Source organism: Micropterus salmoides, unplaced genomic scaffold (assembly GCF_014851395.1).
Source record: "Micropterus salmoides isolate LMB-PRFRI ecotype aquatic unplaced genomic scaffold, ASM1485139v1 Ms_hic_scaffold_18, whole genome shotgun sequence".
NCBI classification, from domain to species: Eukaryota; Metazoa; Chordata; class Actinopteri; order Centrarchiformes; family Centrarchidae; genus Micropterus; species Micropterus salmoides.
The window spans coordinates 10041546-10068319 of NW_024040928.1; the positions used below are offsets into that span (position 1 = coordinate 10041546).

Genomic DNA, 26774 nt, shown 5'->3' on the forward strand with positions numbered 1-26774 from the left:
CCTTTTCTCAAAGCATTTCCATTTGTTAGTTAACATTTCTTGGTGCAAGCTTTTTCAGTACATTTTTCAGTTACTTTTTCAGTGCTTTCAAACAGTGATGGGCCATTCCAAAATGTGGTGGGGACATGTCCCCAGTGTAAATGACACCTACACATACAACTAACTGACATATAGTGGACCTGGGAGTTTTTGGGACCACCAGTGGCCTTGGCCCCAAGACGTTGCCCATTTTGAATGAACAGGCACGGAAAGTCAGTGTTTCATGTCAAAGTAAAAACCCCATACATTGCTGGCTTATGTTTTGAGGTTCATGTATGATAGTGGGGGGAATAATAGGCTACTAAATTATGTTCAGTTTAATTGGGTAAACTTACTAATTGTAATTTGGGTTGGATCCATACTTGCAACCTTTGGCAGGGAGCCTGTGCAACCGCCACAGGAGAGGTTTTCCTGACCTGCATCTCACTTTGTGGCACGATGGTTTGTACATAGGTGCTTCCAGCTTGCCAGACAGTCATCGCCGTGTCCAATTACTGCCACAGCGCATCCTCCCAAGAAAGTTAACGGGGTGGATCCAGAGGCAACCCGTGCCTGCAGTTACGCGTTGATACCCCTTTAAAAGGCTCACCATGTTGCCATCACATGCTCCAGCACAGAAGTAGGATGAGGATGTTCTTCTTGTTGTTGTTGTTATGTAAAACATGTTTCTTATGTAGTCTGTCGTTTTAAATGAGCCCGGAGAGACTTCTGCTGGGGATTTCTTCACTTTGCGTGGCAGGAGGGGGCCCAGCCCAGCCCAGCCTGCCTGTCAGCGCTGCAGCCAGTCAGTCAGTCAGTCATGTTGTGCTGCTAGTTGTTGTTCAGTAGCACCGACTGGTGCGCAAACTGAAAGCTGCGTACAGTGTTAATGCCAAGTGACGGATATAAGCGACGTGTTTGCGGGCTGCTGGCTGAGTCTCCGGCAGCAACACTCAAGGTTTTGCAGCCGTGTCGGCGTTGGAGGAGCGGATGGGATAGAAAAAAAACATCCTGAGCAAACCCCGCACGTCTCGGAAAGGAGTGTTGCCTCTTCTTGCTAGAAGAGAGTTGTTTGCTCTGTCTCTTCTCTCCTCTCGTCGATTTTTTTAAAAAAGGGTTTCCCTCGAGTGGAGTGGGGAAACATCGGCGACATTCGTGTTTATTTCCTCGAGTTGAGCTGCATCGGTTTACCCGTCGGGCTATTGACTTGCCTTACCTAGCCATTTGGAAAACAGGGTGCCCGGGCTGGCTCCTCGCACCATTGAAAATTAGACGAGATAGTGCCTGCCACACGGAGCTACAGTACGGTAAGTAGCGGCTGCTCCACATTATCTTCTCTCATTGAGCTTTCTTTTAATTTTGTTCAGGCGGAGCAGGGGTTGCACGGCCAGCTTTCTCTCTTTTTGTGTAGCCTATGCTTTTTACTCATGTGTGGAGGACGTTGCAGAGGCAGATAATGGCCATGATGATGAAGGAGACTCCCAGGGAGTGGTACTCAGTCGGACTGGCCGTGCAGTGTGTTATCATAGCCCCCCCCCCTCCGGTGCCCTCTTCCGCCACCACCACCAGCAGCAGCAGCAGCCGCCACCAGAGTGTAATGCCAAAGCCATAATAGTGCATTGTCCGCGAAATAGACTGAAACAAGGTCATTGACAGGGACGCAGTAGCCCGTGAGCTTACTTATATTGTGATTGGCTGGATGGATGCGCGATGTGTTCACCTGAATATCAGTCCAGCGTGTGTGTGTGTTGGTTGGGGGCTGTATGTGTGCGCGCGCATGAGGGCTTACCAACTTTATGGTACATACAGCTGAGGCATTTCTTGGGAGTATAATTTTCTCTTTACGTGTGACTCACATTGGGCCTTTAACAAGCTACTTTGGGTTTAGTGAAAATAAACAAATCATCTGCTGTAAACTGAGAGAAAAGGACTAACAGCCGTTGGTTTAATCCACTTTGTTGCTCTGCTCAGGTAAATAAGGTAATGAAGAGGCTTCACAAATGCCAAAGCAATTAGCCCTCATCACCGTTTGCTTTTATGCCATCATAGATACCCCCCTCAGTGGCAACAAAAGGCATTTGTTGAGTGAAGAATTAGATTCCTTTCTGAGTTCTTTTTGGCCAGATTATAATGAAGCATGGACTAAACACTCAGTCGAGTGTAAGTAATTCGGGCTATGCATAAGAAATACCTGTGTGATGACACTTTCTTGTTTGTACCTAAACTGACTGGAAACTCCCTTAAACTGTCAAAATTTCATGAAGGTTTAATTCCAAATCCTATACTTTTAATTTGACTCTTTATCAGTATGTGGATTATACAGTAGCGACACATGCCCCTTAATGCTTGCAATTCCTGCACATTTAATATTGGGATAGTGGACCACAAACACATATATATATATATATATATATATTTGATCAGCAGTGGTGGAAGAAGTATTCAGATCCTTAACTTAAGAATAAGTACAATTACAAGTAAAAGTCCTGCAATCAGACTTCTACATAAGTAAACTGTGGCTGCTGAGATGGAACTAAATTTAACTGTTTTATAAACAGCTAGTATAGTGGTTCCCAACCTAAGCGTCGGGCCCCTCAACAGGCTGACATGATACATCACAGGGGTCACGAGATTATTAAGTAGGAAAGAAGAAAAGCAGAAAAGCACAGATTTCTAATTCTTTTTTGGCCTTTGGACTGAATGTTTGTCTAGATGTGATATAAAATGTTGATGTTTTCCTTTGCACTGATTCTGCTTCAAAGGTGCTCCACAAGTAGCAGCTGCAGCTGTAAATTCTTCATATCAAAAAGAGACAAATGGAAATGAAAAGCAAATCAGTCTAGCATATGTCAGTGTGACTGAACAGTTGTTGGTTCAACTTATCTTAAGTTTATTTAACTTTTTCTTTCTAGTTCACTGAACTTAACCCAATTGGTTTTACATGTTTAAAACTCATGGGACTACTTTGAAAAAAATAATCAACCGAATTTTACTTAACTCACATTTTTAAGCAGCATGGGAACTTACGTTGTAAAGTTTTGAACCATCTTAAAAGTGTAACAGTGTATTAAACAGCTGTCAAATAAATGTTGCAAAGTACACAATTTCCCTCTGAAATATAGTGGAATAGGAGTATAAAGTAGCATACAATGGAAAAGGCTCAAGTTATGTATAAGTACCTCAGAATTGTACTGAAGTACCAGATGTGAGAAGATGTACTGTACATACAGTGACTTTCCATCACTGTTGAACAGTTACAAAACTGAATAATACATTTTGGCCTAATGCCAGAGGAAGTGTAGTTTTCAGTGGCTCACTTTAAGGAGAAGTTCCTCAACTAGTTACTCATTTAGGTCTTGTTCTTGCTATGTTATAATAATCACTATTGACCAATAGCCACCTTGAGTAATCTCACTTGTTCACACTATCATAAATGACTTGCTTGTTCAGGGCTGTCATGAGACTATCTTGCAGTGTGAATGAGGAGAATGATCTTCCAGGCCACTCTTTGACACACTAGTTTATTGTAGTTGAACATTAATCTTCAGTTTCTTTAGCAGACTTCGCCATGCAGTACCTCTTTCCCACATTCCCTCTGGTCCAACAGACCACACCACACCTCACTAAACTATCATAAATGTCATAAAACTTAATATAGAAGTGTTTTAATGACTCACACCTAGACCCGTCATTAAATAGCCATGCAGGACTAATATCTAAGCCATTACTGTAAAGGCGATCCCCTATGAATTATCAATGGATCTCTGCCAACGTACACATCTAATGTGAAATCATCAATGACATGAGCGACCACTAGAATAGTTTTTGGATTTGTGGTATATTTTGGATATTGAAATGGTCTATTATACTTATTTTCATTTATTTTTATCCGGCAGTATGTATTATTCAATGGTGCCTTTCTTTAGACTTTCTGCAAGGTTCAACAGAAATACCACAGTATTTGTTTTTAAGGAGATGCATTTATACAAGTGTAGTACTTCACAAATCTGTCTCCCATTCCTTTCAGCTGTCCATTAGGTAGTGGTGGAAAGTATTTTAATTAAGCACAATTTTGAGCATACAATGAAAAAGGCTCATGTTATGCATGCATGCTTTATACTTCTACTTCGCTATATTCATCAGCTTTAGTTTCTTTTAAAAATAAGACTCTACATTTTGAGCTGCTGTAAACTAGCTAGCTATACATATAATTGTTGAAACTAACTGCACCTCCAGCCACTCCAGCAATAAAAAGCTGCTTATGCATGGAGGTCTTTTATTATAACAGTCTAAAAATGTAACATATGATTATTTATCGGTCACAGGGTCAGAGTACATTTACATTTACTTTTGATACTTTAGATACATTTAGTTGATAATACTTATGTACTAAAGGTAAAAAAGGTGCTTCTTCCACCATTGCAATTGGGTGTAATGTACTACGTATTATTAAGGTGATTTTGAACAAAATTGTGTACTGACTTGAGCCTTCTATTGAATGATACAATACGATAAGGCCTTTTGCTAGTGTACAGTAGAACTGTACTGTAGAATATATCTGAAATCTCTCTCATTAACACTTTTGATCTAGACCTATGAATTTCATTTCGTTTGAGTGTAACACTAAGTCAAATATGTTGTGCATCCACGTGTGTTTACACTGGTTGTCCTTTGAGCAGCTCCCTTCTTATGAGAAGCAAGATTAGTGTCACGGTCGCTTGGTTTCATTAGAAGAGGCTTGTTCACTCATTTTCATTGTCCTGAAGAAACCCTGTATCTATACACAAAGTTCCACCATGTTCACTTTTCTGAAATGAGTCACATCAGCTAAACTGTTTTCTGCCCCAGTAATGCCCTCTACAAAAAAAAGCTAGCCAGAGCTGACCTTGAGAATAACATGAAATCTTAATATGAGTAGCTCTATCCTTTCATGGTGATATGTTTAATATAATAATTAACTCATGGTGGCCATTTAACTATAGAAGCTCTGCCGTGTTTATTGAATTAATTTTCAATGCCTCACTATTCTCTGTCTACAGTAACTCTGATGCCTTCATGTCACACCTTCATTCAGGCAATGAAGAAAGTTAGTTACTGAACAACCTGAACTGAGACTGTGTGTGGTCCTTTGAGGCAGCCAGCACTCTGATCTGTGCAAATTGTGGACAGAAGTTTGATTGTCAAAATACACACACTTTTCTGAGTATATATTCTTAGTGAAAGGACATTTATGGATTTAGGAGTAGGACTAAGTGGACTCCTCATCCATATTTTTGTATGGATGAGGAGTCCACCAATATACATGAATAATGAATGGAACATAATAGGAACAGCCAGAAATGAATAATCAGTGCCAGTCATACATAGAAGCTAGTGATCTTGTGCTTTTTGACTCTCAACTAAATCCATTTTTTATACAGTCATCACACAGTAAAATGTGTGTTTTTATTTTTAAATGTCCATAGGCTGTAAACATAAATTGAATTGTCTTAATTCTTTAAATATTTCTGAAAATACATTTTTTATGTATGTCTAAGCTTCAGGCAGTGAAGCTCAGTTAGTCTCTGTTAGCAGTTCTGACTGAGGAAATATGTTGAGGTGAATTATTGAATGAGCAAAGTAAAACTCTTTAGAAACTTTAAAGTGGTACAACTCAAAAAGTCTGTCTTTTGAGCATGAAACATTCATCCCCTGTACACTTGAGAGGTGAAAGTTGTAGTTTGCTTCTTCACAGTTATTGTACGATTCCATTATATCCAAAGTATAAAAAAACACCCACATCCATTTTTACTTTTCAATAACTTAATAGTTCATTCTGGCAACTACAGTATAGTTAAGGTGATGTTTAGGTAACTCAATTTACTTAGTTTGGATTTAATTAAATATCTTCATCATCATGGTTAAAACTCTTTCTACAAAAGCTGCATCTCAACAAGCTGAAAACCAGATATTTCTCATGAAGTTGTAACATGTTAGCAAACAATTATGCTCTATTAACACAATGTCTGCAGAATGTGACATTCATTTTCCAAGATGGTAACTCTACTGCCGCCCTTGTACTCACATCATTTAAATAGCCTCATTTAGCTTTTTTTTTTTTAGTCCTGTTACATGTTTGGGGCAATTTGGAGTCATGTGTCTGACCAAAACTGACTCTCATTTTAGCTCTGTTTTGGTCTCACATCAGCTAATGGAAAAAATATATGGTTGCGTAGAAGTTCAGTGTTCATTATGGTCACCAGCTGTAATTTTGTCTGCCATTTGGCACAAGGCAGGTGGCTTTTGATTCATTGCTGATATAAAAATATTGATTGGTGCAGCTTTAAATATATTAAAAAGCCATAATCAGTTGTCAGATTGAACATAATACGTCCATACCCTTACCTTTTGACATCAGAACGTCTTGCACTGGTGCTGAATATTGGCCTTTGATGGTAAATAATGTACTTTCTGTAAAGATTGTTAGTCCTCCAGATATCATAGTTATCCAAGGTGGGTTAAAATCAAGGGCAACTGGACTTGGTTGAAGAAACTTGAAGACATAAGAGGCGAAACATCTTCAACCTTGGATAAATCATGTACTGCAAAGTCATTCAGTATGAAGCAATGCCTGTGGATACTGGGAATATGATTATTAGAAAAATGTTGAGCATAAAGAAGTATAGCAGAAGAGTGGTATGAGAAGTTACTGTGAATGTTTTCCATATTTCTTTCTGCTGTTTAATATATGAATCTACCGTAACCGGCATGGAACCAAGCTGGCCACAGTGAGTGAACAGGAAGGGATTATTTATTACTCATTAGATAGAGTTTGTTGGGATTGATTGTAACTTTAAACAAAAAAATGTACTTCCTTTATAGTCACACTGTCAGTGGACCCTGCTTATTCACCCCTAAGAACAAATCAGTACCATCCTGTTTATTTCTTAGGTTTAAAGCTTTGGCAGAGATGGGATCTGGAGCCTGAGTGCACTAGTAAATGTTCTTACCATGCCAGCTGCAATTAAAACTGAAAAAAACTAATATTTTGTATGATAACTGAGAGTTTTTAAATGGCCAAAATGCCTTAACAAACAGAAAAACTAAGAATACGGTGGTGTCTGTGAATACCATGGATCATGTGTGAGAAATGTTTAAGATGGATAAACTACACCCCGATATATTCAGATACCATTTCTGTGGCTATAATGAGATTTGAACTGATGAGTTTTAAATGTTAGTAAGTTTATTTCTTTTAATTTACACATAGTAATGTATCAGATCAACACACTGTCGACAGGCAGCATCTGGAGTGATGAAGTCTCAAGTACACAGATCTACCAGAGCTTCTTAATTAGGTGCAGCAACTGATGTTGCAATATGAAGCAGGTCTTTCACAGAGTAAGAAGAGGTAGTGGCAGTGCATACATTATGGCAACATTGCATCGGCCACTCGCAAGCAACACCGACTAGGCAATTTCAGCATCTACATAGCAACTGCCTCTTCTTACTCAAATTAATGCCAAAATGTTAGAATTAGTTGCTTCACCTTATTGAAAAGCTGTAATACTGTATAACTGTGCTCCAGACCCTCAACACTCCAGATACCTAATTTAGTCTGCAGTTTGTGCTCCTGGGTGGCAGATGCACAGATTCCTTCATCCTTTTTCTACTGTCAACAGGCAGTTTATTTAACATGTAATGGTTAACATTTCACAAATATTTTACTTTTTACTTAACTACACTTATTTGACAGCTCTAGTTACCAGTTATTTTGTAGATTATAAATGAGGTCATGTGCTTGGTATTTACTCTGGGAAGTTGGGCTTTTAACAGACTGTTTTAGTCGGTTTTGTATAAAAATGTACACAATGTGGACCTATTAAGCAGAATATGTTAAAATATATATATAATCTAATGTGACAAAAAATGAATAAAACGCATTCAGAATATCAGTGTGGATAAGGCTTTGAAAGGGCTTAGACCTTTTGTGCTGGTAATTAAAATTGAACATTAAATAAACAGTAAACTGAATAAGTCAAATAAAATAATACAGAATTTTTAGAGACTTTAGAGCCAGTTATTTCTAAAATATGTTGTAGTAGTATGTAACTGTTAGTAGCTACATAAGGTAGGGAACTTAGAATTAGCTCCACTTTCACCAGCTAAAACACTAAAATACTGCTTACAATTTTTAATGCAGCACTTTTGTGTCAGGTATTTTTATAGTGTGTTATTACTTTACTTCCTATGCCACTGTCAGTATGTGAATTATAGGTAGACAATATACCCCAACAATACTCAATGGAGTTTGCTTGAATTTGTAAGGCCATAATGGGGAAGCACATGCCCTCTCATCTGGACATTTTGGTGGTTGGTGCTTTGTAAAATGGGCAGCTAGACTATATGACATATACAGTAGTTAATGATGCAATGTGGAAAAAATCTACATAAATAAGGCTAAAATCTACATAAATAAGGCTAAAATCTACATAAATAAGGCTATCAGTTATTTTGGTATGGTTATTTTATCATTTTAACATTAGATATGGGTTCTACAACGCTAGGCTATGCTGGCCAGGATAATAAAGGGCTGGCTTTAAAGTGAGTTTTAGGTGGGTTTTCTTCCCTTTACATCCCATAAGGCAGGTTTTTTTTAGGTTACCTTCCTTCTTTTTCACCTTTCACATGAATTTCTACGGACGTGTTCCAGCAGTCTGGTGGTTGACTGGTCGTTTGGACAAATGACAGGGTGAGGCTCTGTGTTAGTATTTAGTTTCTTATCAGACCCTTCACAATAAACAGCTGTTTGTCCGTCATTGGAGGACGTGGGTGTCAAGCGAGCCTGGTCCATATGGCAATTGGTTCAGATTAAGTTTTCTGCAAATCGGTGGAAGCCCAACCAGGAAGAGCGCACACACACAGGCTACACATCGCGCAGGCAGCGCCACCGACCGTCCTCTCTCCACTCCTCCCCAGCTCTCCCAGTTACGGAGCTCTGCCATCGCACCAGTCCGGCGCCCCCCCCCCCCCCTCCCCCTCCCCCCCCCCCCCCCCATTTAACCGCAGATTTGTTCGACGTTTCCCGGCTGGTAGGAGGAAGCGTGTCGGCGAGCCGTAAGTTACCACCTCGAATTTTGTTGTTGCTATTTCGCCCCGAATGTTTGAAGTTGTTCCGACTGCCCAGCCGTCCAGAGAGGAGCGCAGAACCCATTTTTCGCTTTCGTGCACCAGGAGCGACACACAGGGCTGCTGCTACGTGCCATATCCTCCCAGGTCTCAACTAGGACTGTGATCACAACAGCCACCGTGTCGGTAATAAGGAATCCGGTTAGAAAATGTGATCAGGAGGGGTGCCTGCCCTTTATTTTGCTTGATGTGTATGTGTGTATTCGGGTAGCCCCCCCTCCCTCCAGCCCATATTTAGAGCCTGGCTGGCTACTTCAGATGGGCAAGCTACGTCAAGCTGTACTGTATCCCATCCTACTGTATTCCTCGGCCACTGTATGTATGTATGCCTTTGCGCGTGTAATAGCCTATAGCCTAAATGTGTGCATATGCAAACCTTCCTCGACATCTCAGCGGATGGTGTAGATTAAGCTCAAGGCGGCGGTGCAAGTCTTGGAAGAAAACAAACAAACAAACAAACAAAAAACACAGTGACCTAATGTTTCAAATTCTTAGAGTCTTTATCTGTTTTTGATAAACCTCAACATGCCAGCGCCTCGTGCTGTAGCTGCCTGCCCCACCACCTGTGTGACATGGCAAATGTAAAACAAGAGCCTTCTCCATCTGATCCGAATGGGCCAGTTACCCAGCTGGTTATTTATTTTTGATGTGTGTTCTGACTTCTACCTGAAAGTTGAAACATTTAAAAGTCTAGTGGATGAGTTATTAATTACTGTCGTTTATGATTGTTAACATGCTGCAGGCAGTGCTACCAAGCGATCTGGAGCAGGGTTGGAGTTGTTTTCTGCAAGGTGTGTTCCATGTGGCTTATTGATTGGGTAATGTAGTGGTTTTCTGTGACACCCTTTTTTTTTTTTTTTTTTTTTTTTTTTAAATGAAGCTAAACAGGTTATGGCCTTAGAGTGGACAAGTTGTGAGCAGTTCCTCGAACAAGTGGTTTGTCCTTCTCAGATTTGTCTTATTTGAAGAATTTTAGATAAAGTATTCACTACACCACAAGCAAAATCAACCAATTAGGGACTGTATGAAAGTTATTAGAAAGGGGAGGGGGTTCAGAAAAGGGGGAGGGTATGTAGGTAATTTTTGATAGTAGATCAGGAAACCCAGTTACTCCTACAGTGGTACAGTCCCTTAGAGAAAAGGCAACAATTTATTTTAACCCCCTAATTTAGCGTTTATAAGCAGTGTATACCAATTAATGGTTTTCGACACATTATAGTGTGGTTGTTAACAGATATAAGGACTTTTAAAACATTATTTACACAAGTCTTTGTTAACAACTAGCTTACATATAAGCATTCATCACTGGTCTATAAACAGTGAGTGAGTGCTTGACTTATTCCTATACTGTTTATAAATGTTAAATAAAGTGTTAACATAAAGAAGAACATTTTGTAAACATTTTTTCTTATACTTTTAATTATCTTGGGACCCATTGGGAGGTCCCAACCCATAGGTTGGATCCACTGGGTTAATGTGATAAACTTGTGTCCTGTTATTAGAAAAACATGTTCATGTAAGATTCTCAAAGTGACTCATTTTGTGTATATGGTATCTTCTATGTTTGAATTGACTGCTTTATATTGTGTGGCTGGACTTTTCACCACTGTATTGCTTTATTACAGAATTTACAGTTGAAATTTTGTGCTCAATAGTAATGTGTGGCATCTGGCGTTTTCTCTGCTGTGTTAGATATTTTTTTATTACTATTGTAATATTAATATTTATAGCATGCTTATAGTTTAATTTGGACGCTTGTGTTGGACTGAAACATTTATAGTTAATTGGGTGCTTAGCCTGCAGATTTCACAGTATGCAAAAGATGTGTCTATAGATAATTCATCATTCAATTTCATTAGTCAGTTTGTGTGTCCTGATTCTGTTGAATTATTATTCACACCCTTATGGGCTGCTGTTTTATACACATTGTCAAGGGTCTTGGGAGATCTTGCAAGTCTTGTATCCTGGTGTGCCCCATGTGTTTGATGCTCTGAAAGGAGCTGATGATCTGTTTTCTAACCAATTAGAGATGGAGCGCAGGGTCATTGATCTTCCCGTAAATGTGACATTACTTCCTGAGGATCACCAGGCCTAACTGTGTTTAAAGAGCCAAATTGCTGTTTGGCCAGAACGCTGCCAAATTAGATAATATCTCACAGGTTATTCCCTGCAGTGTTTCTCCACATACACTTCTCAGCAGTGACCCACAACCGCTGGTGGAAAATTGTCTTAGTGGTTTAAAATCTTTATAAAAGCTCAGTATCAAGGTTATTGGTCAAACTTAGATTGAGGTCATTTAGATCATTCATCTGTCAATAGCTTTTCTTAATCTCCTTGCAAAATATGAAGTGAAACACCTCTGAGGTTTAGGTTTGATTTTTTCATTCTGTGGCATTGAATTTCAGTCTCAGTTGGCAAGGTCACACTGCAAAACAGATTACATCTTGTCTGAGAAGCACACAGCCTGGAGTTGGATGGAGGGACACACACCAAGATGAGGGATCGCACACCACCTGATATTTTCAATCATTAACATGCTGTTAATGTTAATTAACGTGTGTGTGTGTGTGTGTGTGTGTTAATAATGCTGTTAACATGATGTTCCTGATGATCCTGAGCTGAGAACATTTTTTTTACATTGTTTTTGTTTTTTGTTTCAAAGCATTACAACTTTTTGTTACTTTCTAAATCAGAAGTATTATCTGAGGTGGAGGATAAAAAAAATCTTAAATGTTGTAATTTTCTTTTGAAACACTATGGGAATGGGAGTTGTAATTCAGGAAGTTGTACTTAGTTTTCATTAACCCTGGAGCTAAACTTGTATTGGCTGTTGCCGGGATCACTCTGACATTTCAGTCTTGGACTGCCTTCGTGCTGCACAAGCCCAGTCAGATGGGGGCCGACAGAATCAAACATGTTTTGAAAAATCTTGTCGGGCTTCGACTGTAAATGAGTCGGCAGTTGGGCCAAAATCTCCAGTCTTGAATGAGTTCACACTACAGAGAAATCTGCATCAACCATCAGGCCTTTGAGTGCCTCACACAGCCACGCTAGTCTGAACAGATGCCCTGGCCTGTAATTTGGCCTCAATAGTATTTATATATTGCCAAATCATAACAGAAGCTATCTCAGGGCACATTTTATATAGAGCAGGTCTAGACTGTACTCTTTATAATAATATTTAGCCAACTGTTCCCACCATGAGCAAGCACTTGGCAACAGTGGCAAGGTAAAACTATCTTTTAGCAGGCAGAAACCTCAAGCAGAACCAGACTCTGGTTCTTGAAGCACAGCTCCACACAGAATTAATTGGAAAACATTTAAAAGTTTACTGTGTTTTGACCTGGGATTACTGTTGTTTTATGATGATAGACCTTTAGCTATGTGATTACCATGATATAAAGTTTCTTCAGGGAAATGTTAAAACTTTAAATCCACAAAGGCTGTCCCTGTCCTGTTTTAATGTGAAGAGAGAGACAAACACATGCTGTAAAAATGCACATTCATAGTCTTTAAAACTTTCAAATTCAGTTAAAACCATCCCACCCAGCACATAAAAAAATATATGCAGGAGTGAGGGAGCAACGACAGCTTGTGGCTACGTAGTGTGAGACAAGAAGGGTCAGGGGACACGGGGGGAGCCTGATTTACCACCGCCGAGTGCAGAATGGACAGCAACATAGAACTAGTAGTGAGAGCTAACCAACCATGAGCCACTTCTGTCAGACCTCCTTCTCTCTGCCGGAAAGACAGGGAGTCTGGTGGATAACAATATACTTAATAGACCCAGGACTGTTACCTGTTCCGTCATGGTTAGCAAGTGGCCACAGAATTTGGCTGAACCAAACTTTAGAATCCAAGCAGATACATACAAGCTACCTTTGAGCAGAAAAAGTCTCGTGTCTGTGGGTTTCTGTGTGTGTTTTTGCATACAATAAGAATTTTGTTGGGAAATTCGCCTGTATTAACATCATATGCAACAATAATCTATGTGACGCTGTGTACAGTGGGGAAAAAAATGTAGTGTGTAATTCCTCTTTAAGAGGGAAATTCATTAAACGATGATAGCAAGTTATGGGAAGTAATGGGGTAGGACAAGAAGCTCTTGTTCATTTGTAAAAAAAACACCCATTCACTTTACAAAAGGAAAGCTGAATGACAGAAAAATTTGTATTTGCTGTCAGGAGGTTTCTTTGTGGTGCAGATTCTACTGTATGCACAGTTTTTAAATGCAGATCTTAGTCCTTACAAGTTTACCCATCTCATTAGGCAGACAATAAATCTTGCTGCAGTATAAAATATAAAAATACACTGCTTTACCATTTCCCTAAGCACTTAAGTAAACACATGGCCTGAATATGGGCATTGCAAGTTGCTTAAACATATACAGGAGTGTTTCTTTGCTTATAATGTTTCAATTTCACAGTGAGCTCAGGGAGTATTTTTACAAATACTCCCAAGGTAACTGTTGCTAATTGAGATTAATTGTTAAATAGTTTCACAATGAGCTTATGGAGTATTTACAGTAGTCTATGTTGCATCATAGATGTATGCTTGAGGTCCCCTCTGACTATGTAATGTGGACATTTAGACACTGATTTTAGATCAGTTTTGCCTGGTTTATATAGGCATTTAGCTGGCTTGTTTTATTTATCTTAATCCTCAGTTAATATTGTAGTAAGGCCTTTTTGACATTTTGCTTTCAGACTAAACAATTGGCCCTAACAAGCTGCTGTTTGCATGCTGTATGCACACTAGGTGATAAGGCACCAACTGCAGTGAATGACTGACAGGGTGCATCAGTTTCTTCTATTACAAAAAACACGCACAAACCCTTTATAATGACAAATGGGCATACAATAGCTGGAGCTCGCCATATGATCAAATAAATTCAGTCTGATCACCTAACCACTCAGCTGAATTTAGTCATTATTAAGCTTCTTTATGTATTACATCAGATGTTGTTGTTGAGTTTAAATCTAAAGCGAAGGCTAATGTAAGATAGTCGATATCTTTGTTATGCTTGTGTCTCGTTGGCTTTCGGTTGTTTTTGTTTTCTTGTGCTGCAGTACTTTCCACACCACAAAAAACACTTCCAGGTTTGTCTAGTTTATAGTCAAAAGTCAATGATACTTACTTTTTTCATAATACACCTTCTACCACTCTGATCAGCAATCCTGTTCTCATTAGTAAGCATGGCCAAACCTGCCTGCTGATCTTAGGACCCTTTCACACCTACCTCGTTTGGTAAGGACTTTTCAGTTTGATCTGAACCAAAATTACATGTGTGAAATCTCCTCCGGACCACAGTCTGGACCAAACAGCCTAAATTTGGTCAGACGAAAAAAAGGTAGTCTCGTTCCCGATCATTTACAGGAAGTTCCCGTGGTTCCTGTGTAAACCGGAAATAACCAAGATAAGAAGATGTAGCAGAACAAAATGAGCCGAAAAATTAAAATGTTGTTCTATTTCTATGCACTGACAAATGCATTTAAATAATTATAAATTGCCAGTGACAGCTCATCCTTTGAAACGGACTGCCATTATGGAAACAAATTACCATTCACCTCTTTGGTTTCTCCCCAAACAGAGGTGCAGAAGAATCGCTTGCAGTCTTCTCCTGCTTTCCTGTCTACGGCAACGATATAATGTTTACACAACGAGGACATTCATTTGGCGAATTTGAACTAGCCCTGAGATAAGTGAGTGGTGCAGGTAGTAATTCCATAACAATAACAATACTTGTCAAAGATATGCATCTGATCATTCTTGTCAAGGCCAAAGAGTATTGTCAAAACTACCCACTGAATTGACAACACGCTGACATCAGACGCACGTCCATTTGGAAACCAATCAATGTCAGATATAGGGAGACGCAGAAGATGACGACGACGCAAGTATGTCATGTAAAGTTCCTCAGTGCGCTCTCATAATTGCAGTGTAAAACCAAGCCAAAACTAAGCGACTGTATCACAACATGAACTTTGGTCTGGACCTTGCTGTGGACTTTCAGGTGCGAAAGGGCCCTTAATGTCTTCTGTGTGATTATAAAAAACAACAATTTGTAAGTAACTTGAACTGCTGAATAGGTAACTGTTGATTGTGAACATTGTAATCACATGGTGAAACTAGGAGAAGTTTCAGTTTTGACAACTTTGTCGGTCTCTTATCTCTAGGCCCCGTGAAGAAGCATGTGATGACTCACGCAAGGCAGAAGGGTTTCCTCAGGCAGAGCGACAGTAGTGCTGAGTGGTGGGACAACTCCCCCCTTTGGCCACATGGTGGCATTATGGGTGGCGCCTGGCCTGAGCGCTCACTACGATTCGGAAGGACAAAGAAGATACGTGAGATCATCAAACAAAGGAAAGGCATGACCAAGAGGATGAATGAGAAGAGAGAGAGGACAGAAAAATCTGATCAGAACAGAAAACTCGACCGGAGGCGTGACAAGAAACGGGACAGGAAGTTGTATCCTTTGCGGGGTAGGACTGGGGTTTCAGATGGGGAGGGGCTCAGCTGCCATGTCCTGCTTACCCGATTGGAGGAAAGCCTCCGTGAAAAGGAGAAATCTGCAGAAAGGGAGCAAAAGGATAAACGGCGACATTCATCTCTCAAAGCCAAACCCAAAAAAGGGAAAAGCAGTGAAAGAAAGCAGACAAAGTCATTACCAAAAACCAAATCAAAGTCAAACAGCCCAAGTCATGACGAGAGTATTCATGTCCCACAACCTCGCAAGCGTAGGCTGGCCTCTCTAAATGCTGAGGCAGTGAACAGTCTACTACTTGAAAGAGCTACTGACCTTCAGCCGGCAGCCAAGCAGGCCAGGAGACAGGAAGAGCCTGCAAATGGAGAGATATCCCTGGATGCAGATCCAGCCAGGAGTGGTGTCCCTGGAGGTCTGAAGGCTTCACGAAGAAACCTCAGTAAAGCTGCCATGTCTCACAAACTTCAACTGTGCCAAAGCTCTAAGAAGGTCAAGAAGGCCAAAGCTAACCGACAAGAGCGCGGGTGGGTGAGTCAGGAGAGTCTGGATGCCCCGACCCCAAGAAGATTGGCTGGACTCAACGCTGCAGCCCTGCTGAAGTTAACCAGCTCCTCTGCTACCAGTAAACCAAGAGTAAAGGTTACACCGACAGCTACCGTCACATCAGACTGCATGGCTCCTGCTGCGGTCTCAACCCCAAAACAGCACTCCAGAGTCAAATTCAAACACAAGGGGTACTCACAAAAGCGGAAGGGAAAAAATGACCCTCCCCTGCATAGTTGCAGCACAGCCTGCAAGAAGAAGGCAGACTTTGAGCCCAAAGTGGAGTGGGAGGCCGGCAGCTGCACCCATCGACTGACCAAACCAGGCTACCAGTCACGCAGCATGCTAGCGTACCCACTAAAGCAAGTGAAGGAAGAGCAGCTGGAGACTGAGCTGAGCCCATACTACTGCTGTCCCCCAGAGGGCTCAGTGGAATACTGCCACCGCTTGGCCTTCTTCCTGGGCCAGCAGCCCTATGGAGAATCAGAGGATCAGCCACTTAACTCATCCATGACCCCTGTGAAGCACGAGTGCCTCGTAACCTCACCGTCTTTGACGCATTCCCACTCGCACACAGCTCTGACCCTCAGTCCCCACCCCTGCCTCTGCACCGCAGACCACTGCTTCTCCAGCTACTACGTTCACATTGCCCACCCAACACACACTGGAAAAACGTCAGCAAGCCTAGCCCCGCAACCTCTGAACTTTGCCCCCTCTAGTTTATGCCCTAATCGGATGACTGGCTCCAAGCTGCTGGGACCACGGTTGTCCCACCCCGCCTACTGCAACTCGGTGGCTTCGCCCTGTTACGGTGACGCCTGTGGGATCGGGGGCTACACGTACAGAGCCATGCCTCCTGTCACCAGCAGGGGTTGTTCTTTCAGCACAGGATGCACTGGATGCACACACAGCATCAAAACAGGTGAGTTTAAAATATAGATAGTGGATTACTGATTTATTTCACTTGATTTGAAATCCAGACAGTTACTGAAGTAAGTAAATGAAGTGAATAGCCAATATCACATTCTATTGTAACTATTACTGTTACTGTCTGAACAACCATATTTAGCATTTTCAGTAAGATCTGCAGCAGATTGAGTTCACTTCTTTGATTGATTCATCTTAAGCCCTCTTTGTATAACTGTTATTTTGAAAGCAACCATTATCCCAATGTTATACTTGGTTATTGCTTATAGAACTGAAGAGTCCTTTGTTGTTAAATGTGTGCCTCAAGCTAGATGTGTGGGCCAACATTTCTGTTTTTTGTTGAAAGTGTTACTTTCATCCTTCACTTTTCCAGAGGGTTACTCCTCCCCTCAGGGTGACCACAGCCCCTCCCTTCTGGTTCCCCCCTCCTTGCCCATGTCCAGCTGCCCTCTGTCCAACGTGCCCACTTCCACCCAGACTAAACCGCACCTGCTGACCCCCCTGTCGGGACGAGACCAGCCCCCGGCCAGGTTAAAGCTGGCCAGGGAATGCCCACAGAGCACCAAGCCCTCCATCGGCTCCCTGTCCATGGGCCGCACACGGCTGCCACAGAAACAGCCGCCGCCCTTGCCAAGCCTCAGCAGCACCAAACAAAAGAGAGTCAGCCGCAGACGTGCCACCAACGGTTGGCGGCCTGTTGGAATGCCCACAGAGAGGGAGGTCTTTATTGCGGTAGGTTTTTGTGAGTGCGTCTCCATGTAGTGAAGATGAGCAAAAGATTTGAGAGATCCCTTTCTAGTTGTCTCTCCAGTGAGGCTCGTTCTCTCATATTCTACTACCTGATAATACCCTGCTAGTAAAAACCTTAGCATCCTCACAGATGCCTGGCAGAGAGGGAAAAAAAAGTCAGCCCATGGGGGGAGGGATAATTGTATTTTGACCACACAGCTTCGTGTGACAGATTCCTTTTTTCCTTTTAATGAGAATTATATGTGTCCTTGTCTGTGTGTATGCGTGTATGTGTCTGTCTCAGGGAGAGGATGAGACGGCCCTGCGGCAGTGTTATGAAGGAGTCGAGAGAGACGGTGAAGTGATACATGTCAGAGACACTGTGCTGCTACGATCGGGCCCCAGGAAAAAATCCCTCCCATATGTTGCCAAGATATCAGCGCTGTGGGAGGACCCCAAAACAGGTAAAGGAGACGAGGAGGGGGAGATCATGGATAGATATGTTGGATTGTGTGCATGGATGGATAGATGGATGAAGAAACATATGGCCAAGATTGTTCACACGTGTGTGTGTGTGTGTGTGTGTGTGTGTCAATTTGCCTCCTCAGGAGAACTGATGATGAGTCTTTTCTGGTACTACCGGCCTGAGCACACCCAGGGAGGCCGAGATCCCAGCACACACTGTGAGGTGAGGCACAAATGGATTGGAGCAATGATTTAATGTTTCCCCGTGGTAAATGACAGTTTTGCAGGAAAACAGGAAAGAGCACATTGAAAAACTGTGTGTGTCTCCCTATTAAATGATTGTGTCATGTGGATATTTGTACTATTAATGGATGTGTACAGAGTTTACTGAAGGTTATTTTTATTTTATTCTAGCAGTTAAAAAAGAAAAGTCCAAAAGTATTGCTTTTTTTTAATGTCATTTTTTTCATTTTATATTGACCTTTTTGGGTCTCCATAGGTTTTTTTATCAAAAATATTGGGATTTCAAATTTTAACCTGATGCAGCCAACATAGTGACATTAGCTGTACAGTATTTCCAGGCGCTGGTAGTCCCACCATACTGAACACAACAGGCAAATAGAGACACACTGTAATAATTCAAATGAACTGTGTCACATTCAGGGCCCGACTAAAGAATGGAGGATTTTCACTTCCTTTACATTAATATGTGATGACATTTATTGTTTGTGCTGCCAATATAATGTTTTTGAAACAATTTAAAGTTACCAAGTGAAATTTTTTGTAACAGACAAAAAGAAAATACATTAAAATCTTTACTTTAACTGCTAAGGTAAAGACAAATACTGTCTTTGAAGTGTTGTCATTTGCCTCACATATTTATTGGTGCACTAAAATAGAAATTTTGTGTTCATTACAAGTGATAATGCATAATGAGGTGTCCTGAAGAAAATAATGTGCAAGGAGGAGGTGAACAAAACTTTCTCCCTATGCACAAATTCTGAGACAGTTACTGCTGCCTGAGACATCATTATCTTTCTCTCAGCAGGCCTGAAACGGTTGATGGTTGGTTAACTCTTTAGCAAAACCACAATGCCATAATGATGATATCTCTGCTACCTCAGCCTTGCACAGAGAACAGGAGAAAAGAGCAATTTCACTGTTAGAAAGTGAACACAGTGGAACACTACTCATGTTTCTATTCACAATGTATGTCTACAGCACGTGTTGAGTAGAGCACGGTTCTTTTTTTTGTGCGGTGCACAAAAGGTAGAAACACAGAGGCACAATCCTATTGCACACGAACAATTACTGTGCTCTTAGTTGAAAAACGTTGTCATTTCTTCAGCGTTCAGCCAGCAAAATAGGAGACACTTGTGTCGATGTGACATTGTACACCCACTGTGGTTTCAGAATGAGATTTTCGCCTCTCGGCATCAGGATGAAAATAGTGTGGCCTGCATAGAAGACAGATGCTATGTTCTCCCACTAGCCCAGTACTGTAGGTAAGTACACACACACAGACACAAAAGCGCTGCATCAGTTTGGAGTGCAGTTTCTTGTTAATTTCAAACACAGGTACAGTAGTATAAAGATACATTTGATTTTGCTTGATTTGTCTACAGATAGTAATAGTATACTAAGAGTGTTACTGTTGCCCCCCCCCCCCCCGCCCCATGTCTGTGTGTGTGTGTGTGTGTGTGTGTGTGTGTGTGTATCTGGGTAGATTTTGTGCCTTGGTGAAGCGGCGTGCTGAAGGCGCCCCACCTGGCAGTGCCAGCATGGTGCCCTGCCGCCCCGACTTCGCCCCCCCTTCCCACCGCTGTGTGCCCACAGACGTCGACCCCGAGCTGGTGTATCTCTGCCGGCACGTCTACGACTTCCGCTATGGACGCATCCTGAAGAACCTGCAGTAGAGGGTAGAAGGGGTGTCGCACCCATGAATTAATCACAACATAGCTCGTCCTCCTGTACAGAGGTGGGGAGTGCTGAAGGACTGAACACCCCTGTCTTTTCTGCTGGGGACTCTCATGATCAGAGGGAAGGGGGAGGGGCCTGTTTTGGAGAGGGACAGAAGTGTTTGAGACACATTATGAAGCACAGATCCCTTTAGTTGACTAAAGGGGGGTTACAACGTGATCGATGAATCCATCTCAGTCAGAGCACCAATGTTTTCTGGTTTGGAAGAGCGATGAAGACAGAATTCATTCATCAGCTTGGATTTTTTAGCTTCCACAACACTCTGAGGTTACATGGATTCTTGTGTGCCCCCCCACCCCCACCGCCAGGAATGCCAAACATCAGGCTGAACTGGGCTACTGTCAAGACCGCGTTTCCCCCAAAGCATCTTAGCACAACAATCATGTTTGTTCCATTTGTAAGCCAGTGGCTCAGGAATGGTCCGGCGCTAAGGTGCTTCCGGGGAACACAAGGCTGCACTGTCAGCTCAATGTTAACGCTGTTCAACCAGCCAGGGTGAAGGAGCAGCTAATGGAGAGTGTCGTCTTATTTCTCCTGATTTGAGTTTGTCTCAGTAGTGTGTTTGTGCGTGTGTGTTTGTGTTGTGTGAAACTCAGAGTGTTGTTAGTGTGGATAAATGGATAAATGTGGGTATGTGTGATGGTTTTTTAGCAGGCATTCAGGCAATCAAACCAAACAAGCAGCTTTAGAGGAAGCGGAGCTCTCTCTCCCAGTCCTCTCTCCTGTGTGCCACAGCGCACTGACACTGACAGATACATTTTCATCTCACGCGATGCTCTGTGCAAACTAAAATACTGTACCTAAAGGGGGTTTGTGAGACCGATCTTTCCTTAACAAACTCCACTCTAGAGCAGGGCCCTTTCACTTCAAGTCAGGACACTAAAAGTGGCTCTAAACTGATTTTATTAGATGATTTAACAAAAGACAAAAGCCCCAGTGGATTTTCAAACTAACTTCCATCTTTTCAAGCCACAGTCCTGGCTTGAAGAAGCCTTGTTTTAGAGAGGCTTTTTTCTAAGGGTCCAATAGGGAGATCCCTTACTGAGGAGCTGAGACGCTTCTATCAAGACCATCGTTAATTGTTTATTTGTTTGTTTTTCCTTACATTTTCCCTGTGACTTGCCTTATGACTTGCAGGTAGAGCTTTAGGCAGCTAGTCTCACCACATACAACTATGTGGTAGAACAGGTGTACTGTAGTCCCAAGAAAAAGGATTTTGTTGCCTGATTGACTGACTGGAGTGACTGACAGCTATGACATGATCACTGGACAAAATGCACTGGTTTAGGGCTGCCACCAATGACTATTTTCATTATCGATTAATCGTTTAGCTAGTAACGTGACAAAATAGTTAGAAATGTCCCATTTCATTTACTCACAGTGACTGATTTTTTATCCTGTTTTGTTTAACCAATAGTCTAGACTATCTACTATCTTGTATGACAAAGACAAAAATTTGAGAAGCTAGAACCATGAAATGTTTGACTTAAAGCATTATACGATTATCAAAATAGTTTCAGTCGATCGACTAATCAGTGAATTGACTCATTGTTGCAGCTCTACACTGGTTAGAAACACGGTGCACTTTTCATGTCATCGATCTGCTGTGCTATAGCTGCTCGCGTTGCGTGCCAAAACGTCGCAATGTCCCGGAAAATGTCTATTCTGCCCGTTTCAGCTCTACATCCACACCAAGTTTTTCTTCCTCCCCCTCCTCCCCCTGAAGATAAACCAAAGGATGTCACACAAGCCAGAGCCCCCGTCCCCTCCCTCGCACTTCTTCTCCTTGTCAGCACTTCTGCCCTTGTTCCCTTATTATATTGCACTAATTCATTCCTTAATTACAACAAACGTGTTCAACTCTTTTTTTTTTTTTTGTTCCAGCTACTAATATCTTACCGGAGGGAACATACTGTGTATCATTTGTGTGTGTTTTTTGTAGAGAAGGAAACAGTAAGGATGTCATGGCTGCTTTTGTCAGTGCAAACTGTATATTTTTATTGTTTGACCGTTAGAGGACTCGGCCAGCCTGTTCGTCATGTTACCTGATGCACAGCCTGTTGAATCCCATGGATATATATATATATATATATATATTACTAGTCATTCCATTTGATTTATCAATCAGCTCTGACATACTTATATAAATATACAGTATATATATATATATATGTATGTATGCACACTGTTAATGTGGTTAGATGGAGGCTGGACAAACGTAGCACCATGTTAGACATGTATTTGGATTGAAGGGGGGGTTGTGGGTGGGAATGCATGGGAGGGTGTTTGATACTTAATTGAGTTGTGGTTGATTTCAGACCGCACTCATTCATTGCCTTTTAACCTGCAAGTGTTATACTGTCACTCAGAAAAATGAGTAGTGTCTGAGTGTGTGTACCTTTTTAAAAAAACATAAAGAGTACCCGATTGCTTTCCTAAACAGCACACGCCCTGTTCTTCAGCATTGGATAAGCCGTAAAAGTTTTCAACACTATAAAGCCATCTTTAACTTTTTCTCTATTTGAGCAGCATGACTCTTAACCCAAAACAAAGTCAAATCCTGATCATTGGGTTTTTTATTTCTATTAATACCCAGATTCTTCAAAGAGATAATATATATTCTCCTACTTTACAATTTCTCCTTATTAAGAATATTTTATTATGTCGATTTCCTAAGATGGCATATGCAATATATTTTTAGACTTACTATTTTTGGAAAATGAACTTAACAAATCAAGAAAAGAATATGCATTATCTTTTTTTTTTTCAAATTAGTTTGAAGTCATCACAGCATTAATTGAGATTTGACCAAATGAAAGAAAGAGGAGAATGAAGGGATTTGATGCCGTCATATGATCTAAGGTTGTAGATAATGGGCAGTGAGAAACTCCCTTCCAGGCAATTTCTAATGAAGTGTACATATCTGAACCCAGGAAGCACCGGGCACTCTTTAAACAAGCAGACAGCCAATGCACATTGTAGTATTTTTGCAAGATCTGTGATAATTATATTTAAAGTAAGAAAAAAAAATATTTAAATGGATTAAATGATACAATATATTAAGATTTCAATTTAACTTATTTGGAAATACTGTGTCTAATTGATTAACTATATCTTGTTTCTGTGTGCTCCAGGATGGAAATGAGTTCTGTTTATTTGTCATTTATAAGTTTAGAAATTAAATGATTGAGTGGCGGTTGTTGACAGAAATGCTAATGTTGTTTAGTTTCTATCGTTTAGTTGTGAAGGGGTGGAGATCAGACCAAAGCACACCCTGGCAGACGCAAAAGCAGAAGTGGCCGCGAATCACAGACACAGATTTGATCAGATTTCCCTTTTGAGATACTTGAAAAGTCAGATCTGACCTGTGGGAAGAGACGACTTCAAGCTCTCCCTGCCTAACCTGACCGACCTTAAGTGTGACGTTTGGGAGAATGCCTTGGCAACATGGTCACCTGAGCTTTTATTGATTCGTCCTATTAGGGGAGAGACGGAGACAGTGCGTCTGAGACAGGACAGGACGTCATCTGGGCTCCAGGTAGAAGATCCCCCTCAGGCTCTGATTTAAGATCAGTTTGCCTTCTCTAAATTCAGCCAAATATTATAGCGGGTTTTCAGTAATTGTCAGCAAATTAGATTATTAAATATTGAGGTGCTCAAGTCTATCAGCACCAAAAGAGCTAGTGCCTGGGACTGGCTCACTCATTCAGTGGCTGTTATAATATGCCTAACTGTTGAAAAAAATATTTGGAAAAATGGTTGTATTTTCCCTATTATGTTATGTTTGCCATAAATTTCATTTTGAGATATTGAGGGTGAGGATATTGCAGTTTTTTTATAAGTGAAGGGGGTGTCCAAAGAAAATATGAATATTGCTGTGTAGGGCCTTTTTAGAAAATAATAATAATGTCAAATTTTGCCCACCTCCCCACCCCAATCATTTTGATACAGTCCCTTATTCAAGTCATTAAAAATACAAGGTTTTCATGAGGGCTGAGAGGAAATTATTGAGTAGATCAAACTGAGGATTTGCTTAACAGCCTAACCCTCCAAACATGGAATTGGCTGACCACCGTTGCCTTTCTCCCAGATGGGCATTGACCGCGTTTGTCCCCTAGAGGGCAGGAATCCTATATGTGCGCAACAGTCTCATGGCCACATCCCAAACTGTTAAACAGCTTCCTCTGCTTGTCCTCTTTCCTTACAGCCTTGTGTTTTGGCTTTTGAGAATGAAAAGGAGACCGGAGACAGGAGAAGCAGCCATGATTCACCCTCCCAAGTGCTGGCCAGCCCTGCAACGAGCATCGACTAGATTGTTATGTTGTTATATATGTGACTCAATTTCCCTAGCAGCTTTGCATGGACATAGTTGCATCCTTCGTCACCATGACAACAAGACAGGGCCAGCACTCGGGAGATGTCAATTTCTGTGTAAGTAGGACGTTCACAGTGGCAAGGGTCAAACACCGAATGACTGATGCCACACAGGACGTGTGCTCACTCCATGAGTCAAAAAACAAAAGGACCCAACCAACTCATGAGATTCTGCTTTCTGTGTGGTCTGTATTGATGCTTATTGTCAACATATATTTTGATATATTTGGAGAAAATGGGGGATATACAGTTAAAAGTCTAGATATTTTTGGAGTAGGCCTAGAGAAGCAACATGTGTATCAGATTATTGTCACTTTGTCATGCTATCTGAAAATCTCTTGGATTTTTTGAAGAATTATATAACATCCCAACTGATTTAATGTTCCATTGAAAGAATATTTATAAATTTTAAGTCCTTTGTGAAAAATCTGTGTGTGGCTCTTTATTTGTTACAACTCCAGTGTATGTACAAACCTGCAGGAGTGTTTTTTTTCTTTTCCGTATGACATTGTACTGTGGAAAAGGGAAGTTGTTCTTGCTCCATGTGATCAATAGGAAGTCTGTGCAGCTAATTCCCTGCACTAAGAAACTGTTATGCTGTGCAAGCTCCACAGGAGGTCAGTAATGAGCCAACATTTACAGGTCAGGGTCACGCCTTCTTTGACCTTTTCTTTTAGGGACCAAATGGCATCCAGTACATGGTCATCTGTTCAGTTTAACACAACAGGAGACAGGTTTCAACCTTCTCCTGTCCCTCTCCCATGTTTTCCTTTCTCTACATGTCCTCTGTCAACAGAATCTGTATCTGTCTTTGGCCCTTCTCCGTGTTGAGGCCTCAGTCAGTTTATTAAAATAATAATTTTTGGCCTTCAGTCCATACATTTTGTAAGTATGAAATAACTTCATAAAGCCTTTTTTTTAGCTTTTTTTAAAATGCTTGAAAAGGAAACCTAAAGCTTTCATTTAGGTCAGTTTTTCATTACGTTGTGTACTCTGCCCTTGAATAAACAAATATTTCTATGGAAAAAGAATTTCTATTTAGGTTTTTATCTAGTGAGGCGCTTTTTCATCAAGACCACATGTACTGCTAAACACTAGTCTTTTAATGGCTTACTTTGTACTTTTTACCCCAAATACTTTTAAATGCACCCAACTCACTTCAAAATGTGTACTGAAGTGTACTGTAGTTGTCATTTTGGGAAAGTCAGCAATACATACACAGAAACACAAACACAATGTGACAATCTCTCTATATACATCTACACAAAGATAAACACAGAAATGCATATAGACATAACAGGAAGTATGACTGAGAAATGTGAATAGAAGGGAATGAAGAGAAAAACATGAGATCGACAGGAACAGAAAGATGAATCCCTGCTTCTACTTTTTATTAAATCGTAAAATGTCCCATTTACATTTGATCACTTGTCTATGGCCAACAATGCTTTACCATCTCTCATTAGGATTTTTTCCCCCTGAAACACCAGGAAAAGAAATGTGGTGCAAAGCAATTTTTTTGTGGAACTTCCGCTATGTGGTATGAAAGCTTTGATAGATCAGCAAAGAGGAGCATCTGCTAGAGAAAGAATCAATCCAGTGAATGCAAAATAGACAGAAAGCCAGCTTACACTGGGGGAGACCCCCCACACAATCGCCTAACTGGCTTTTCATCTACTCCTGTTGTCTTTCTCTGTTTGTCTAATTACCACGTCCGGCTTATTGTCCTCTTGATTACTGTAATTAATCAAGTTCTGCTCCCTAATCTCTGAATCTCATCATCCTTACTGTACACCAGGGCTGGCCACACCGGATGGTAGTGTGATGTAAGCTCTTTTTGGGAGTATAATTGTGTGCTTGTCTGCAACTTTGCGTGCAACAGCAAATTGCATGGTCCCACCCTGCTGTGTTTTTTTTTTCTTTGTCAGGAGTGTGTGTTTTCTCAGTGCACAGGTCAGTAATTGTTACTCATCGTTTCCTCTTTGAAGCAGTCGCTGTATGTTTACAGGACTTTTGCTACTTACCTTTCAGTAAGTTATTTTGGGGTCTTTAATGTGAGGATTTTTTCCCTGTTGGAGGCCGCCCT

At 41.0% G+C, this 26774-nt stretch overlaps 1 protein-coding gene across 3 annotated transcripts; it reads left to right on the forward strand.

Annotated features, from left to right (window-relative positions):
• Nucleotides 1-25115, forward strand: LOC119909002 (bromo adjacent homology domain-containing 1 protein). 3 transcript variants are annotated; one of them, XM_038727009.1, is made up of 8 exons: nt 1-1325; nt 14777-14888; nt 15363-17135; nt 17514-17872; nt 18174-18333; nt 18478-18557; nt 19748-19839; nt 20061-25115. In XM_038727009.1, exons 3-8 carry the CDS (start codon nt 15383-15385, stop codon nt 20248-20250), a joined length of 2634 nt encoding a protein of 877 aa, XP_038582937.1. In that variant the 5' UTR covers nt 1-1325; nt 14777-14888; nt 15363-15382; the 3' UTR covers nt 20251-25115. The 3 variants fall into 3 exon arrangements, with proteins under 3 accessions (XP_038582937.1, XP_038582936.1, XP_038582938.1); XM_038727008.1 differs by lacking the exon at nt 14777-14888 and having other exon boundaries at nt 2-1325; XM_038727010.1 differs by lacking the exons at nt 1-1325; nt 14777-14888 and adding an exon at nt 9061-9114.
• The last annotated feature ends 1659 nt before the right edge of the window (nt 25116-26774 follow it).